General features: G+C 37.2%; 1 protein-coding gene and 8 non-coding genes across 9 annotated transcripts; 4 read left to right on the top strand and 5 right to left on the bottom strand.

Annotated features, from left to right (window-relative positions):
- Positions 1-504: 504 nt before the first annotated feature.
- Trnar-ucg (transfer RNA arginine (anticodon UCG)) lies at positions 505-577 on the top strand. Its single transcript has one exon. It is a non-coding gene; the product is annotated as a tRNA-Arg (tRNA).
- Positions 578-1,250: 673 nt separating this feature from the next.
- On the bottom strand, positions 1,251-1,322 carry Trnaq-uug (transfer RNA glutamine (anticodon UUG)). Its single transcript has one exon. It is a non-coding gene; the product is annotated as a tRNA-Gln (tRNA).
- A 322-nt stretch (positions 1,323-1,644) lies between these two features.
- Positions 1,645-1,717, top strand: Trnar-ucg (transfer RNA arginine (anticodon UCG)). The gene has a single exon. It is a non-coding gene; the product is annotated as a tRNA-Arg (tRNA).
- A 212-nt stretch (positions 1,718-1,929) lies between these two features.
- Trnaq-cug (transfer RNA glutamine (anticodon CUG)) lies at positions 1,930-2,001 on the bottom strand. The gene has a single exon. It is a non-coding gene; the product is annotated as a tRNA-Gln (tRNA).
- An 886-nt stretch (positions 2,002-2,887) lies between these two features.
- On the top strand, positions 2,888-2,960 carry Trnar-ucg (transfer RNA arginine (anticodon UCG)). Its single transcript has one exon. It is a non-coding gene; the product is annotated as a tRNA-Arg (tRNA).
- Positions 2,961-3,172: 212 nt separating this feature from the next.
- On the bottom strand, positions 3,173-3,244 carry Trnaq-cug (transfer RNA glutamine (anticodon CUG)). Its single transcript has one exon. It is a non-coding gene; the product is annotated as a tRNA-Gln (tRNA).
- Positions 3,245-4,130: 886 nt separating this feature from the next.
- Trnar-ucg (transfer RNA arginine (anticodon UCG)) lies at positions 4,131-4,203 on the top strand. Its single transcript has one exon. It is a non-coding gene; the product is annotated as a tRNA-Arg (tRNA).
- A 230-nt stretch (positions 4,204-4,433) lies between these two features.
- Trnaq-cug (transfer RNA glutamine (anticodon CUG)) lies at positions 4,434-4,505 on the bottom strand. Its single transcript has one exon. It is a non-coding gene; the product is annotated as a tRNA-Gln (tRNA).
- A 2,828-nt stretch (positions 4,506-7,333) lies between these two features.
- Positions 7,334-10,619, bottom strand: LOC139950854 (trypsin-2-like). The gene is made up of 5 exons (XM_071949687.1): positions 10,539-10,619; positions 9,375-9,537; positions 8,751-9,016; positions 7,892-8,034; positions 7,334-7,666 (listed from the first exon to the last, which is right to left on the bottom strand). The coding sequence occupies exons 1-5, from the start codon at positions 10,564-10,566 to the stop codon at positions 7,478-7,480; spliced, it is 789 nt and encodes a 262-aa protein (XP_071805788.1). The 5' UTR covers positions 10,567-10,619; the 3' UTR covers positions 7,334-7,477.
- Positions 10,620-17,350: the final 6,731 nt, after the last annotated feature.

Genomic DNA, 17,350 nt, shown 5'->3' with positions numbered 1-17,350 from the left:
GATTCAAAGTCTCGAGTGCTAAAACCGTTACACCATGGGGCCGATTGAATACATCAACAACTTCTCGAACATCACAAATTCATATTTTCAGTTAAAAAAAAAAGGTAAATCACAACTCTCTTGTGCAAAAAAACATGTCTCTAATTGAAACATAAATTAATTTATGTTTTGCAAAATCAATGCCTTTGATATACCTAGTATGCCGAATCACATGTTTCCCATTCATAGTTGTAAGAAACTTTTGTTACAAAACTTCCTTAAATCAAAACTTGTTTTTGCTATGCCTCTAACTATTCATTATTGAAGTCAAATTTTGCAAAATTAACGCCTTATATGTATACAATATGCCAAATCACAATATTTCCCATTAATAATCGTAAGAATTGTTTTCATAACTTCCATAAACTGTGTGTAATAATTTGTCCTTTTTTTTAAATTTAGAGACTTCTGACCGTAAAAAGTTTGTGTTTTTGGATTTTCGTATACAATATTATAACTAACGCAGGCCGCGTGGCCTATTGGATAAGGCGTCCGACTTCGAATCGGAAGATTGAGGGTTCGAGTCCCTTCGTGGTCGCATTTTTACCGCGTGTTTTGTCAACACAAGTGTTCACGTTTTGATCATAACGAGAATGGGTTTGATGTACACAATGAGGTAACATTGAATAAAACTACCGAAGAACAAGACAAGGGTTCGAATCCCTTGGTAGCCCAATTGTCAGCACAACGATATACTTTTTTTGCCGATTATTGTGATAAGGTTGTGGAATGCAACAAATATTTTGGCAAAACAAAACTTTAAACTTCAAGGTCCCACCGAGATTTGAACCCGGGTCGCGAGATTCAGGGTCTCGAGTGCTAACCGTTACACCATGGGGACGATGGAATACATTATCAACTTTATCTAAGCTCAGTACTTCATAATAATAACAAATATCATCGACAGAAACAATATCAGCAACAATTTTAGTTCAGTACTAAGATTCTTTTGGAACCCCAACAATTGTTATTTTTTAATTTTTATATTTTTTTACTCCAATTGTCGCCAGAGTTTGTCAGAAAATATGAAATTGTGACATTGGATTAAGTTGTTAATGTAACTCACCGGCCCCTTGGTGTAACGGTTATCATTTGAGACTTACCATTCAGAAATCATTCGTTATAACAAAAAATGATGATTAATGTTATACAAGTTGCGGAATATTTCAGAATGCATATATTAGTTTGGCAAAATAACATCTGGAAACTGAAGGTCCCACCGAGATTTGAACTCGGATCGCGAGATTCAAAGTCTCGAGTGCTAACCGTTACACCATGGGGCCGATGGAATACATCAACAACTTCTCGAACATCACAAATTCAAATTTTCAGTTAAAAAAAAAAAAAAAAGTAAATCAAAGCTCTCTTTTGCAAAAAAACATGTCTCTAACTAAAACATTATTTAAGTCAAATTTTGCTAAATTAATGCCTTACATGTATACAGTATGTCAAATCACATACATGTTTTTAATAATCGTAAGAAATTTTGTTCATAACTTCCATAAACTATGTGTAATAATTTGTCCTTTTTGTAAAATTTAGAGACTTCTGACCGTAAACAGTTTTTGTTTTTGGATTTTCGTATACAATATTGTAACTAACGCAGGCCGCGTGGCCTAACGGATAAGGCGTCCGACTTCGAATCGGAAGATTCAGGGTTCGAGTCCCTTCGTGGTCGCATTTTTACCGCATATTTTGTCAGCACAAGTGTTCACGTTTTGATCATAACGAGAATGGGTTTAATGTACACAATGAGGTAACATTTATTAAAACTACCGAAGGGTTCGAATCCCTTGATAGCCCAATTGTCAGCACAACGATATACTTTTTTGCCGATTATTGTGATTAGGTTGTGGAATGCAACAAATAATTTGGCAAAACAAAACTTCAAGGTCCCACCGAGATTTGAACTCGGATCGCGAGATTCAGAGTCTCGAGTGCTAACCGTTACACCATGGAGCCGATGGAATACATTATCAACTTAATCGAAACTCAGTGCTTCATAATAATAACAAATATCATCGACAAAAACAATATCAGCAACAATTTTAGTTCAGTACTAAGATACTTTTGGATTCTCAACAATTGTTATTTTTAAATTTTTATATTTTTTACTCCAATTGTCGCTAGAGTATTTGTCAGAAAATATGAAATTGTGACATTGGATTAAGTTGTTGATGGTGTAACGGTTATCATTTGAGACTTACCCTCCAGAAATCATTCGTTAAAAAACCGATGATTAATGTGATACAAGTTGCGGAACATTTCAGAATGCAAATATTAGTTTGGCAAAATAACATCTGGAAACTGAAGGTCCCACCGAGATTTGAACTGGGATCGCGAGATTCAAAGTCTCGAGTGCTAAAACCGTTACACCATGGGGCCGATTGAATACATCAACAACTTCTCGAACATCACAAATTCATATTTTCAGTTAAAAAAAAAAAGGTAAATCACAACTCTCTTGTGCAAAAAAACATGTCTCTAATTGAAACATAAATTAATTTATGTTTTGCAAAATCAATGCCTTTGATATACCTAGTATGCCGAATCACATGTTTCCCATTCATAGTTGTAAGAAACTTTTGTTACAAAACTTCCTTAAATCAAAACTTGTTTTTGCTATGCCTCTAACTATTCATTATTGAAGTCAAATTTTGCAAAATTAACGCCTTATATGTAAACAATATGCCAAATTACAATATTTCCCATTAATAATCGTAAGAATTGTTTTCATAACTTCCATAAACTGTGTGTAATAATTTGTCCTTTTTTTTAAATTTAGAGACTTCTGACCGTAAAAAGTTTGTGTTTTTGGATTTTCGTATACAATATTATAACTAACGCAGGCCGCGTGGCCTATTGGATAAGGCGTCCGACTTCGAATCGGAAGATTGAGGGTTCGAGTCCCTTCGTGGTCGCATTTTTACCGCGTGTTTTGTCAACACAAGTGTTCACGTTTTGATCATAACGAGAATGGGTTTAATGTACACAATGAGGTAACATTTATTAAAACTACCGAAGGGTTCGAATCCCTTGATAGCCCAATTGTCAGCACAACGATATACTTTTTTGCCGATTATTGTGATTAGGTTGTGGAATGCAACAAATAATTTGGCAAAACAAAACTTCAAGGTCCCACCGAGATTTGAACTCGGATCGCGAGATTCAGAGTCTCGAGTGCTAACCGTTACACCATGGAGCCGATGGAATACATTATCAACTTAATCGAAACTCAGTGCTTCATAATAATAACAAATATCATCGACAAAAACAATATCAGCAACAATTTTAGTTCAGTACTAAGATACTTTTGGATTCTCAACAATTGTTATTTTTAAATTTTTATATTTTTTACTCCAATTGTCGCTAGAGTATTTGTCAGAAAATATGAAATTGTGACATTGGATTAAGTTGTTGATGGTGTAACGGTTATTATTTGAGACTTACCCTCCAGAAATCATTCGTTAAAAAACCGATGATTAATGTGATACAAGTTGCGGAACATTTCAGAATGCAAATATTAGTTTGGCAAAATAACATCTGGAAACTGAAGGTCCCACCGAGATTTGAACTGGGATCGCGAGATTCAAAGTCTCGAGTGCTAAAACCGTTACACCATGGGGCCGATTGAATACATCAACAACTTCTCGAACATCACAAATTCATATTTTCAGTTAAAAAAAAAAAGGTAAATCACAACTCTCTTGTGCAAAAAAACATGTCTCTAATTGAAACATAAATTAATTTATGTTTTGCAAAATCAATGCCTTTGATATACCTAGTATGCCGAATCACATGTTTCCCATTCATAGTTGTAAGAAACTTTTGTTACAAAACTTCCTTAAATCAAAACTTGTTTTTGCTATGCCTCTAACTATTCATTATTGAAGTCAAATTTTGCAAAATTAACGCCTTATATGTAAACAATATGCCAAATTACAATATTTCCCATTAATAATCGTAAGAATTGTTTTCATAACTTCCATAAACTGTGTGTAATAATTTGTCCTTTTTTTTAAATTTAGAGACTTCTGACCGTAAAAAGTTTGTGTTTTTGGATTTTCGTATACAATATTATAACTAACGCAGGCCGCGTGGCCTATTGGATAAGGCGTCCGACTTCGAATCGGAAGATTGAGGGTTCGAGTCCCTTCGTGGTCGCATTTTTACCGCATGTTTTGTCAACACAAGTGTTCACGTTTTGATCATAACGAGAATGGGTTTGATGTACACAATGAGGTAACATTGAATAAAACTACCGAAGAACAAGACAAGGGTTCGAATCCCTTGGTAGTCCAATTGTCAGCACAACGATATACTTTTTTGCCGATTCTCGTGATTAGGTTGTGAATTGCAACAAATAATTTGGTAAAACAAAACTTAAAACTTCAAGGTCCCACCGAGATTTGAACTCGGATCGCGAGATTCAGAGTCTCGAGTGCTAACCGTTACACCATGGGGCCGATGGAATACATTATCAACTTAATCGAAACTCAGTACTAAAAATAGTAATCAGCAAATTTTTTAGGTTGGCACTAAAATAAATTTGGACTCCCAACAAAATTATTTTAACCATAATTTTACAAACGTATTTTCATGACATTTTTTTACTCATTTCTAAAAAACTACAGCACCTCAGTAAGTAATATAATTATCTTCAAACCCTGTAAGTTTAATGTAAATCTATGAACAGTGTGAACAATTACCCGAATCCTTTAAAGCAGCATTGTAGGCTGAACTTTACATTAATTTGCGACTTATGTAATTAGTTATGGCTCTCATTATTCCTATTTCCCATCTTCGTTGGATCCCAATGACTTCATGACGGGTGATTTTTGTTCACATCAAACTAATGTTACGAAGATTTTTGAGCCAGTGTTGTTGAATGGACTGACGTCTGGGAAGAGGTCGGGCACGTTTCAGGAGCTCGGCTAGATTGGTCCCCCGGTACGCCACAGAGTTGAACCAAACGTCATGCCTTGTTATCATCATCAGACATGTTTCGACATGAGTCCAGAACAACGGGGTTGAGAAAAAACAATGTTAGGCCGTGTCCGAAACGACGACTTCGGCTACAGCTACGTCTAGATCAGCGCGTCTACCAGTGTTGAAGAATAGCAGACGCGCGCGATCTAGCCATAGCTGTAGCCGAAGTCGATGTTTCGGACACGGCCTTATATTGCATACTGCAAGCCTCAGTTACTAGTTGTTAATTCTATATAATTGTTCGTAAGACACTTCTAAAATTGCAAAGGTTCTAAGAGGTATGCCTGTGATTTTGTTTATAAAAAAACTCGGGAAAGCACTGAATAAGGGTTAAACAAAAAGTTTATAATTACCCTGATGCGAATTAACTTTTATTAAAAGTTGCGGGAATCCCTGCTTAAACAAAAGGATTCGAAGTGTCTCTGGTTACCAGTGAATCTAGGTGTTCTAGTTGGTATAAGACGCTGTTCTAAAATTGCAAAAGACTGGGGTTCGAAGAACCGAACCGAGTAATAAGCTTGTGATTATGTTTATCAAAAAAATCGGGAAAGTGCTGAGTTTGCAGTGCTAATACAAGTCAGTGTAAGGTTAAAACCAAAAGTGTTACTTCTTTAGATTTGTATGGTCCTATAATGGTCGAAAGGTTTCCTTCTCCAGGTAGGTACTAGCGAGCCCTAATGAGCCTTTAAATGCTTTAAGTTATCGGGCATTAGTACTCTTCGTGAACTACTGGAGTGCAGCCTCAGCAATTTTTTTTGCTTCTGGGGCGAGCCAAATTCTAGGTATTCCTTTCACGGTAGCCATTTCATGTTAACACTCTAAAAACTAAAGAGTTGAATCCAACACTTGCATGAGTTCGGTATGTGACTACTCTTTGAAAGTGTTGGATCCAGCGTTTGACTTGTTAAATCTAGCATTTAACGTTTTTGATCAAACGCAAAAAGGGTTAAAGCCATTATACACTTTCGGTAAACAGTATTGTCCAAGTCCCACACTTCGTGTATCACAACTAATATATGAAATAACAAAACTGTGAAAATTTAGGCTCAATCGGTCATCGGAGTCGAGAGAAAATAACGGGAAAACCCACTTTTGTTTCCGCGGGTTTCGTCGTGTCATGACATGTGTTTAAAATAAATCCGTAATTCTCGCTTACGAGAACTTATATTGTTTTAATGTTTTCTCAAAAAGTAAAGCATTTCATGGAACAATATTTCAAGAGAAGTCTTTCACCATTACCTTCTGTAAACCCTGTAAATTATGTGTAAATCTGTGAACTTTTTTTTTCTGTACCGAAAGTGTATAATGGCTATAATTAAACAATTTAAGTGTTATTTCAACAATTCTCAAAACAAATCTGCTGAATTGTTGGATCAGCTTTTTAAACGTTAGACTTGCACTTAAATTGTTGGCCGGATACTTTAAAATGCTGGATTCAACATGTAAAATGCTGGCTTCAACACTTTCAAAGTGTAGTCACTCACCGAACTCATGCAAGTGTTGGATTCAACTCTTTAGTTTTTAGAGTGTAGGGTGCGCAGAAGTTTATATGATAACGTGTAATAACGCAGGATGTAGACGAAGCAAGCATGCAGCGTATGCAACGTAATATGTACGCTACCTTTATCCCGCCTCATACTTCCTAGAACTGCGATGAGGATTTCGACCCCCAACGTTTTTTTGTTTGTTTTTTGTTTGTTTTTTTGCACATACGTTTCGTTACTTTATGTAAACCTTTTTCCTCGCAGGTACTCATTTGACCCCTTGGTGAAGAGAAGCAGTAATAGTAAAGCATCTTGCTCAGGGACAGTGACCAGCAGCCGATTTTACGAAACTTTACGCAACTGCATAAGTCCACTTGCGCAACGTTTTTGGCCATAAACATCGCGCAAGTGGACTTACGCAGTTTCGTGAAATCGGCTGCCGGACTCGAACCGACACTGCGATGACATAACCACCAGAACTTGAAATAGATGCTCTAATTCACTCAGCCATACTCGTGACACTATAACGCCGTTGACATAATTTCATGGCGAATATTTCTACTGGAAACACATACTTCACAAATCATTTATATACTTTCAGTGCACAATTTATCTGGTTTATTGTTAAACTGTCCAAAGGTTTGATTTAAATTTAGATAATTATAACATGACACATGATTAGAACATGAACTCTAGATGTAATTTGGCTAAACATCCGCCCCCGTGCCCAAACTTTTAAATTGCACCGTCTGAAATGAAATGCTTATTGCACCGTCTGAAATGAAATGCTTATTGTGATGAGCAACGATAATCGATGATGAGCAACGATAATCGTTTTAGTGAATACTTATTGTTGATGGATATGTATAAATTAATAAACTACGGTCTCCAAGCTTCGTTAAAACAGCAAACTACTTGTACATTTACCGTGCACATTTTGCTGTACAGAAGCACAGCTATCTGTATTACACACAATTGACGTCGCCATTAGAAGTTGTGTTCAACCAGGTACAATAGTTGGCTATCTTTGTGTAGACTCCGGGATGTGTGGCCTCTGCACAACCCCAGCCAAAGCTGACTATACCGTTAAGCAGTACACCATCCTGATGGGTGTCCGCAGCGAAGTTACTAACGATTGGTCCACCACTGTCACCCTGTTCATGGATAGAAGAAATATCGTAATGTTTATATCGTTTACTGTATGACCGGACCTTCTTTTAAGTATCCAGTAGGTTTCAAAAAAAAATTACGAATGAAACTTTGGCAGGATATTTTGTTTGTCTTTAATCTAAAAGAAATCCCGTTTATGTTTTTTAAGGTTGGAAAAAAAACGAACATATGGTAATTAGTGCTGCTGTCACTAAGAAAAAGTTATTTACCTGGCAAGAATCTTTACCTCCTCCTTTGACACTAGCGCAGAACATGCTTGGAGTGATGAGACCGTAGGCTTTCGAGCATCTCTGATAAGTGTCTGCGAAGACAACCACCTCATTCAATTCGATTGGAGGATCCCAGGTGCTTGCTATTATTACAAAATTGTAAATGAGACAGAGGGAAGTTACTAATCCTGGATTGTACGTCAGAGGCGTGTGCGACCACACCTCTGTAAATGTATTTACCTGGCCACTCATAAATAATTGGGTCTCAGAATTCATCACTGCAATTACCTATCTTTCTGAAAGTTTGTACATACACAGCGCCTTGAGTACCTTATTTGGTAGATACGTGCGCTATATAAGACTTCGATATTATTATTATTTTATTATAGGAGTTTCTGGGGCTAGGCCAACCATAAAGGTAATTCGGCGAAATTCGAAGTCACTTGGCAACAACACCGGGTGCACTTTTTGCACTTTATAAATGCGATTGAAGACTCGTTTAAATACGCATATAACAGAGGTAGGGGGTTCACGCTCAAGAACACATGACCAGGACCTGAACCCACACTTTGAAACACCGTAACCCATGTGCCAAAGAGCTTACCCAATCATTATACAAACAGACGAGCAGGGGTTTTCTTTACTGAGTCTGACAAAAATGTAACAGTCAGGTAACTTTACTTTGAAAGCAAACTTGTTTGGTTCAACCGCTTCAAAAATGTTGTCTTGAATTCAATCTTCGTAAATATGGAGAACTGAAAACTCTAGGTTTCAGCCTAATAATAATGGTTTAATTTGATAAGTCTGCAAAACTTCTAGCGTCCCCAAATGAGTCTGCACTGAATCAAACAAAACTTACGGTCACGGTTTCCCCAGCCGCTAACAAGCATTTCCATTCCCGGATATGGCTCGACAGGAGAGATGCGGATGATTTTAACGTCGCTGTTTGTAGTGGCGGGAGTATTCAACTCAATCAAAGCGATATCGTTATTGAAACTCTGACCACCGTTATTGAAATTTAAATTAACCCTCCAAATGCCGCTGATGAACTGCTGATTTGGACCACTGTGTTTGTTAATGGCATGATATCCAAGACCAACGTGCGCCGGCTTACCTTCTCCAGCGCTGAGGAGCAAAGTAATAGATAGACCATTTTATATTTTGTTATGATAATAATTTTGAAGCCAAATTAAAAGAGATTTCGTGTCAATTTGTCACGAATGTCATAAGTACCAATCAATTTGTGTTTATCTTTCATTCAAATCTCCCATCGGAAAGTCCTTACAAATCATGTGTTAACTTAACTGTGATAAATTGAGCGCAAAGTTATCATTTGGCACTAGCCTGATTATTCTTTCCTTTGAAGGTGTGTGTGTCTCACCTAAAAATTTATGGAAAATCTTAACATCGGCTTTGAAACATAACACATGATTTCATGGGAAAATTGATCAAATGAATGGTATCATACCCATAGTTTACTTACGTGCAGTGCGCAGCGGTGACAACCCACTTCTCGTGAACTAATGAACCCCCACAGTATTGGCTTTTATACTGCGTCATGATGGCTACCTGGTAGGGTCGGCTGTGTGGGACAGACTCATGTCCACCCACGATGAGGGAACCCAAACAGCTTGGGATCAGCACAGCTGAAAATTGAAAAAGTACAGATCCATCGATATTGATACAACAAAATATACCACACTGCGTTATTGATGTGCTGTATAACGAACAATCTAGAACCCAATCTTACAAGATTTAAAACATTCAGTCTTCTTCTCGTTATCTTTTAGTATGCAGTTGGTTCGTAAACAATTATCACATACTGAAAGTAAATTGTTACTGTACCTCGTTAGTTTTAGTGTATTGTTTTCTAGATCAAGCTTTTTGAAACGTTTATACCATTTTAAGAACTCACTCGGTGGTAGTGCAGTTACTAACGATCCTATAAACTCTACCGGACAGAAGGATACACACACGATGAATACCGCAAACCAAATATTTATTGATACCTAACTATACAGTGCCTTAAATCGAATATATAATGTTCATGTTCACTGTTTGTTTTACTGTAGCATGTTCGAACTGCCTCTAGCTACCGGTCAACCTCGGTAGTCTAGTTGGTAAGACACCGCTCTAGAGTTGCAAGGGTCGTGGGTTCGAATCACATCCGAGTAACAGGCATGTGATATTTTTCTTACAGGACTTGGGGAAGTACTGAGTATACAGTGGTAACACACTTCGGTGTATGGGTAGAAAACCAAAATTCATATTCTTTATCCCCGATGCAAGTTTAACATCTCTTATAATCGTTGCGGTACCCGCTGCCAAAACATAGGATTCGAACTGCCACTAGCTACCGGGCAACCTCGGTAGTCTAGTTGGTAAGACACTGCTTTAGTATTGCTAGGGTCGTGGGTTCGAAACACACCCGAGTACTATGTCTGTGATATTGTTTTCACAGGACTCGGTAAAGTACTGAGTACACAGTGCTAACACACATCGGTGTATGGAAAAAAATATATATATTCTAAAGTCTATTGGTCATGTTCTCTGTTTTACTGCTGTAATATTAAGTAAGCCTTGAAATTAATTGAACAGTCTAATCCGAGATCAGTTGATCAACATTAACTATGATTCTATTACTCACCGAGTGCAACAAGAACAATGTTGTTCATGATGATAGTGATGGAGGTCGTTACGTCTGAATGGTGCGGTCAATCAGCTTAAGTGTGGCAGACAATCGTTGGTTCTGTTCTCTTTTATAGACCAAGTCATGTTCAAAATATAATCTCGCCTTCCCAAGTTATCATCTGTACGCATGTTACATTGTTCCCATTTGATTAACGTTGTCTTGTGACGATGGTCGGTGATAGACAAAGATTTAAAGATATCTCCTTAAGAACACGTGTTGTGTTCACATCAAGGGATACTATGACGGGTAGACAATGGCGTAAGCTGAACCGATCCATACTGTTAAATGTGCGAAGAATTGTTAACAAAACTTCCTGAAGTTAAATGATGATAAGACAGAGTTCCTTCTATTTGGGTCACGTCAACAGTTAACTAAGGTTTCAGTGCCGTACATCTCCATCGGTGATGCTCGGATAGCTCCCTCGCTGAAAGCTCGGAACTTAGGGGTTATTTTTGATTCATCGATGACACTTCAGCCACACATCAACAACATTGTTCGTTTATCATCATATCACATCAGAAATATAGGTAAGATTCGCAAGTACTTGGACAAAAGTGCCACTGAAAAGGTCATTCACGCATTTGTTACTTCTCGTCTTGACAACGGCAATGCTCTTCTCTACAGTCTTCCTAACAACCAGATTTCCCGACTTCAACGGCTCCAAAATACTGCTGCCCGCATTGTGACACTGTCTAGAAAATCCTGTTCTATCACCCCCATTCTGAAACAACTACACTGGCTGCCTATCTCTCAACGAATCATCTTCAAGCTGATGCTCATTGTCCACAAAGCTCTTAACGGCAAAGCTCCCCACTATATTTCTGAACTGCTTCACGTTTACACTCCATCAAGGAATCTTCGATCAAGTTCTATGCTTCTCCTCATTGAACCCAAGTCTCGACACTCATGGGGTGACAGGTCTTTTTCTTCAGCTGCGCCACGCATCTGGAACTCTCTACCACTTAATCTTCGATCTTGTGTTTGTACTGCAAAATTCAAGTCTCTTCTCAAAACTTATCTTATGTCACAGGTTTTCAATGACTAATTTTGTTGTGTCTGTTTTTCTTTGTGTTGTGTTTTGTTTTTGTTTTGTTTTTGGTTTTACTGCGCCTTGAACACCCAGCAGGGTGGATATGTGCGCATTACAAGTCTTATTATTATTGTTATTAACTTCAAAGCTGACATATTTCCTGCTAATTTCTAGAGACAGAAGTTTTTCCGAACAACACCTATAACGACAAGTAGTACAAAAGCATTGATCAAGGCCAAGAAAAGTGACAAAGATGCAAGATGTATAACCCAACTCTCCGGCTTAGTAAGAGTACGATTTACGGTAGCGGTATCACAACCTCTGCTACCAACTTTGAGTAGGATGATTGCACTAACCCTCTCTTTAGATGTAATTTTAATGTTACTTTCTATTTTATCATTCAATATTCTTTTTGCAGTAGTGTATGCTTATACTGTTAAAATCTCTAGTGGTTTGCTCATTGTGTCACTATTCATATTCCTTAAAGTTTTAGCTTCATGTAATTTGTGATCGTAAGCAGAAAGAGAAGAGAAGGGACACTATTAGGTGAAACAGCAGACAACCTTATCAGTGCCGTAGTCGATTTGGGTTTTTTTTTTTTTAATTGAAAAACTGGATCATTGTTATCACATGGGAATTCGTACAACGAGCGCATCTGTACAAGGCCGTTTGTTTGTTCAATTCTTATGGCTCTTGAACATTTTAAGTTGAAACAACGGTGTTTTTTCCTCGTGTGTCTTATTTAGAACGAAACAGAAGCATTAGCACGTTAAGCACTAACTCTTTTTAAGAAGTTTTAAAGTTATAGAGTAAGTCTCTGTATCGGCCTTTTTTACCAGTCCTTAACAATCTTAATACTTTCTACGATTTTGTTTTTCAGAATGAGCAAGACATCAGTATACATAGTTTTGTTTTCATAATATTTATGAAAGACAGTAGCAGTACGAATCACAGGGCAAAAGACCAAGAGTTGCACAAAAACATAAGACTCACAGAACAGTGCCTAACCAAATCGGGAAAGGGTTCCACGACAAAAACAGATGGATAAAAAAAACAAGAAGAGCAAACAAACATACGATTGATTGCTTATATGATAAAGCCGACGTTCACGGTGGCTGACCTCCTGGCAAGAGGAATAAAACAACCTATTTGTGTTGATAAGATATTATTCTTCCAAGGAGAAAGTCAACCACTGTAAATACAAAATCAGTACGGTGATGGAAATGGTGGTGAAATTGACAATGGTGATGATTCAAACGACGATGCTCCGTGGGAAATAGTCGAACCGGAATCTTGCATAACGAAGAGGAAAGCAAGTTTGGAATTAAAAATTGCATGAATATCAAGTAGCCTACCCATTTAATATCAAAGAAGCAATACGTTCATTTATACGCATTTTTATTTCGATTTGCAAACGCGCACAGGAGGAAGGATAACTTTATCACAATCCACATGTAAGAGGTTGAGATGTTGCATTCTACCGGGGCGTATCGAAGATTGTCACTTGCTGACAAACATAAACCAGTAAGTTGACTTTTGATTATTGTACCCCTACAGCAACGTATTTGCGTTTTCTGTACAAAGTATAATATTATTTTAAATGATGCAGTATAATGTTTGTCCTGGGTAAAAATGTACTTTGTTGATTTATTTCCAAATAAACAAGATTAAACACAGTCTGTCATGTCTTTGTTATAACTTTGAGCTGCTTAACCATACTGTGTAGTCTATTCGTCGGGTTTAGCAACGATACTGAAATCTTGATTTCTCTTGCGACGGGGCAGCCAAATGTATCACCGATTTTATGAGGGGAAGTCTGTAATTTAAAAGCTCAACGAGGTTAATTGTACGTCACTATAAGTGACGTGATTTGTTCAAGCAAATCGGTTTATAGAACGAGCATGAGTCGAAATAAACCACGACTACTTAATAAACATACGGAAATCTATCCAGTGTTGTTTTCACTAGTTAAGAGGTTTGTTATGTGAAAGCTATTGGATTTGAATGAATTGTCTCTTCATGTATGCCGTACACAGTTTCAATACGCACTGTATGTCTATTCTTTGCATTATTGGCACACTTGTGTTAACTTCAATCTTCAACTCATAGAAGACAAATATACCGTTGACAGGCTAAACTAAAGCTATTCTGTTCCGTTCGGTTGTCTACAACAGACCAAAGAGAAAACAGTTATTTTTTCTCGACCAGAACCAAATCCGTCAATTCGTGATGCGTTGCGTTGTTCTCAGCTGACAAGCCTTCCCTTGGCATTGCTTCATCAGCAGATTGAAGGAGCGACATCGGTGTTCTGACCGGCAAGCCTTCTCACACGACCTTACACCATCAACCTGTAGCTCATTCAGGACTTGACCGATCAGGCACTGGGACTTGATACGACCGATCTAAAGGCAGAATGGGGGTAAGGGTTATGTTAGCATGGTTTGTCACCCCATGGCCATTGTGTTTCCAGTTCAAGGCAACGCAATCCGAAGCAGGCTCCTTCAAATAATCGAAGTGTTAGACACGTTCCTGCTTCCATATAGGTGTACTTTTCGTGTGCATAGGAAGTGTGTCAGGATATTTTGATATATTTAGGCAACTTTTTACTCGTGCCCCTTTGTTACAAGTTTGAAGCTACATTTAGGTCAGGATAAAATTTACAAATACTGACAGCTTCGAGTGCTTTGGCTAACACTACGATGCCCGAAGTGCTCTCAGGAGCGTTCTGTTTTCCCGAAGGAGCAGCCGAAGGAAAACGGATTGGTCCGGGGAGCACCGATCAGACCTTGACTCTTCGGCCTAAAATCATTCTCCACACTGAAACCAATTTAAATGTATATACACTGAATTCGATGAAGAAAATTGTTACTTGTCGATTTCATAATAAATAATTATTGTGATGACAAGTTTGTTAAAACAAGTCATAACGTAACAGCTATATTGTTATAAATGGAAAATTTGACAGTATCTTTATTGTGAGTATTGATTAATTTAGTATTATACTGATCATATCGACAATTCAGCGAAATACTCAATGTACAGTGGTTTAAAAACGTATGGAACCGAGACATCGACAAGTTTTACTGCCGGTATTGGTCAAAATACATTCATCAAGCATGTCTCAATGTCATCTTAAGGCACATAAAACTTGTCCGTTTAAAAAAAAAAAACATACAACTTACCGATTCGTGTCACGATTCACGAATTTGTGTCAAACATTAGTGACTGTTTTTAAGATGTGATCCATCAAATTTACTATTTCAAGTCAACATTCTGATGAATCTGATGATCGGGAGCAAAAACCTCTTTGTCTGTAATTTTAACTGAAATTATAGCCACCACGGATGATTACTCCTGATTTTCATCCATCAGTTATGGCGTACAGTTAATTGCATTATTTTGGGAAATTTTTGACAGAATTTTAAACCTTTTTCGTAGTTTCATCAAACTTTCGGTCCGTTTTTGTTTCCTACAGTTTGAAAGACATTATGAATGTTATTTAAAAGCGGACTTGCTTTTTCAAACAAATTTAAGTATGCCTTCGCAGATACTTTTTTAAATATTAAGATGTATGACTTTTACGGTAATACCTTATGTCATGTTTAATACAAAGGAACTCCAATTTCTTAAAAGGAGTAACAATTTTTAAAAAAAATATCTGCAAAAAAAACAACATTTCCTTAATGTTCAAGTAAACATAAAATGTAAATATCCATAACAAAAATCGGACCCGGTCTTAAACCATTGTGCAATAAGTACCTGAAAAAAAGTTCACCAATATGTACTTACTAAACACCAAGAATAAAGGAAAGTGAATTTTAATAAACAAATATACGTTTACTTATAAATCGTCCAAAGTTGCCTTCTAGTGAAGCATCAGGCCGTATCGGTAGTGGCAAATCCGGCAGCTGCCTCAGGTTGACAAATTAAAATTTGTCTCGTTACTATAGGTTTTCTCAGTCAAATTCAGGAAATGAGCAGCCAATTTCATTTTCATACGTTCGAATTAAAACTGTTTTGCCCCTCCGTTTCAAATTAAGAATTCGGCCTGTTTATTTCGTTTGGAGTCGAGTCAAAATCCTTAAGCACTCAGTTCAATTTAGCATATCCTCATTCTTTTTCGTGACACACAAGCCTAAAAAACCGTTTGCGAACTTGAATGCTGCTTTGATGAATTGTTAAATTGAATGAATATTTTGATAAAACGAATGACGCAACTTTACATTTGACTAATCATAAAACGAAATCGAATGACCCTTTTCAGTAGCATTCGATTTCGCGCGAAAAAGAACAGCTTGGTGGTATAATTGGCTGCTCATTTCCCGAAATTGATCAAGAAAACCTATAATTAGACTAGTTAATTTCACAACGAAAAAACTTGAACTGCACTCTATTGATGCTATTTACAATTATGGTTTCTACACCAGGCAGTTGGGCAGTTTATTGAGGTTGGTTTGTCTAGAAGAAGTACTAGAAAGCAATATTGTAAAAACTACCAGAGTCACTGCACTAAAGCCCTTTTCACACTAAGTTACTGGAAAATTCCCGGGAAATTATGGTCGATCTTTTCGAAGTTCAAACAAAAGATTCAAGGAAACTTCCCGAAAAAAACATATTCCAGGAAATTAATAACCCTGCTAAGTTTGTTCGTTAGTGTGAAACGGAAGAGGTACTCCTTGGATTCATCATTTGAAATTGGTCTGTAGTGTGAAAGGGCTTTAGAGGTTTGTTTAAAGGCTATCGAGATTCAACAAAGAATGCTTTAAAAAAAATGCATACAATTCAAGATCTCGCATCGACAACTTTTTAACTTGTGCAGTTCCAAAGAAACAGTCCAATTTAAACAATATTATTTAAACTTGTGCAGTTCCCAAGAAACAGTCTAATATAAACAAGATTCATTTTAACTTGTGCAGTTCCAAAGAAACAGTCCAATATAAACAAGATTCATTTGGACTTGTGTAGTTCCGAAGAAACAGTCCAATATAAACAAGATCCGTTTAAACTTGTGCGTTTCATAAGAAACAGAAAAGAAATATAAAAAAAAAACAATTTAAAACTAGACATTAAGTGTTTGTGAACAAACACGAAGCTGTTCCGTGTTGTTTTGCTTGGATTATGTGCTTCATTGCCCAAGGAATATATAACTGAAAAAAGGTTTCAAAAAAGTTGTGTAGCTCTTGTTATAAGGTCTTACTTTCCGGTTGACCCGTAAGTAAAGGTCAACATGGGCCCGCAGCTACCAAAGATTAATCTGCAATGCCAAGGAGTCTATAAAATCGGTTGTGTAGATCTTGATATATAGTCCCACTTCCGGTTGACCCAGAAGTAGAGGTCAACTTGGGGTCACAGTTTTCCTAAGCTAATATTTATTGCCTTAGAGTCTATAACTGAAGTTTGAACATTAGCTTTGTACTTTTTTAGATATGGGCTCACTTCCGGTTGACCCGGAAGTTAAGGTCAACATGGGATCAAAGTTGTTTCAAACTAATCTTGAATGCCCAAGGAGTCTATAACTGAACAAAAAATGATAATCTGTTGTATAGTTCTTGAGATATGGTCCCACTTCCGGTTGACCAGGAAGTAGGGGTCAACTTGAGGTCACGGTTTTTTAAAGTTAATATTTTATGCCTAAGGAGTCTACAACTGAAAATATTTTGAAAATCTGCTGTATAGTTCTTGAGATATGGTGACACTTCCGGTTGACGCGGAAGTAGAGGTCAACTTGAGGTCACAG

Source organism: Asterias amurensis, chromosome 18, assembly GCF_032118995.1.
Source record: "Asterias amurensis chromosome 18, ASM3211899v1".
NCBI lineage: Eukaryota > Metazoa > Echinodermata > Asteroidea > Forcipulatida > Asteriidae > Asterias > Asterias amurensis.
Note: the sequence above shows the minus strand (reverse complement) of the source record. Positions and strands in the feature narration are given on the sequence as shown.

Coding starts and splice junctions, on each gene's coding strand:
- LOC139950854 (XM_071949687.1), bottom strand. CDS start 10,566: ATGAACAACATTGTTCTTGTTGCACTCG. Junction 9,538..10,538: donor CATTGTTCTTGTTGCACTCG/GTGAGTAATAGA, acceptor TTCAATTTTCAG/CTGTGCTGATCCCAAGCTGT. Junction 7,667..7,891: donor GAGGTAAAGATTCTTGCCAG/GTAAATAACTTT, acceptor ATCCATGAACAG/GGTGACAGTGGTGGACCAAT.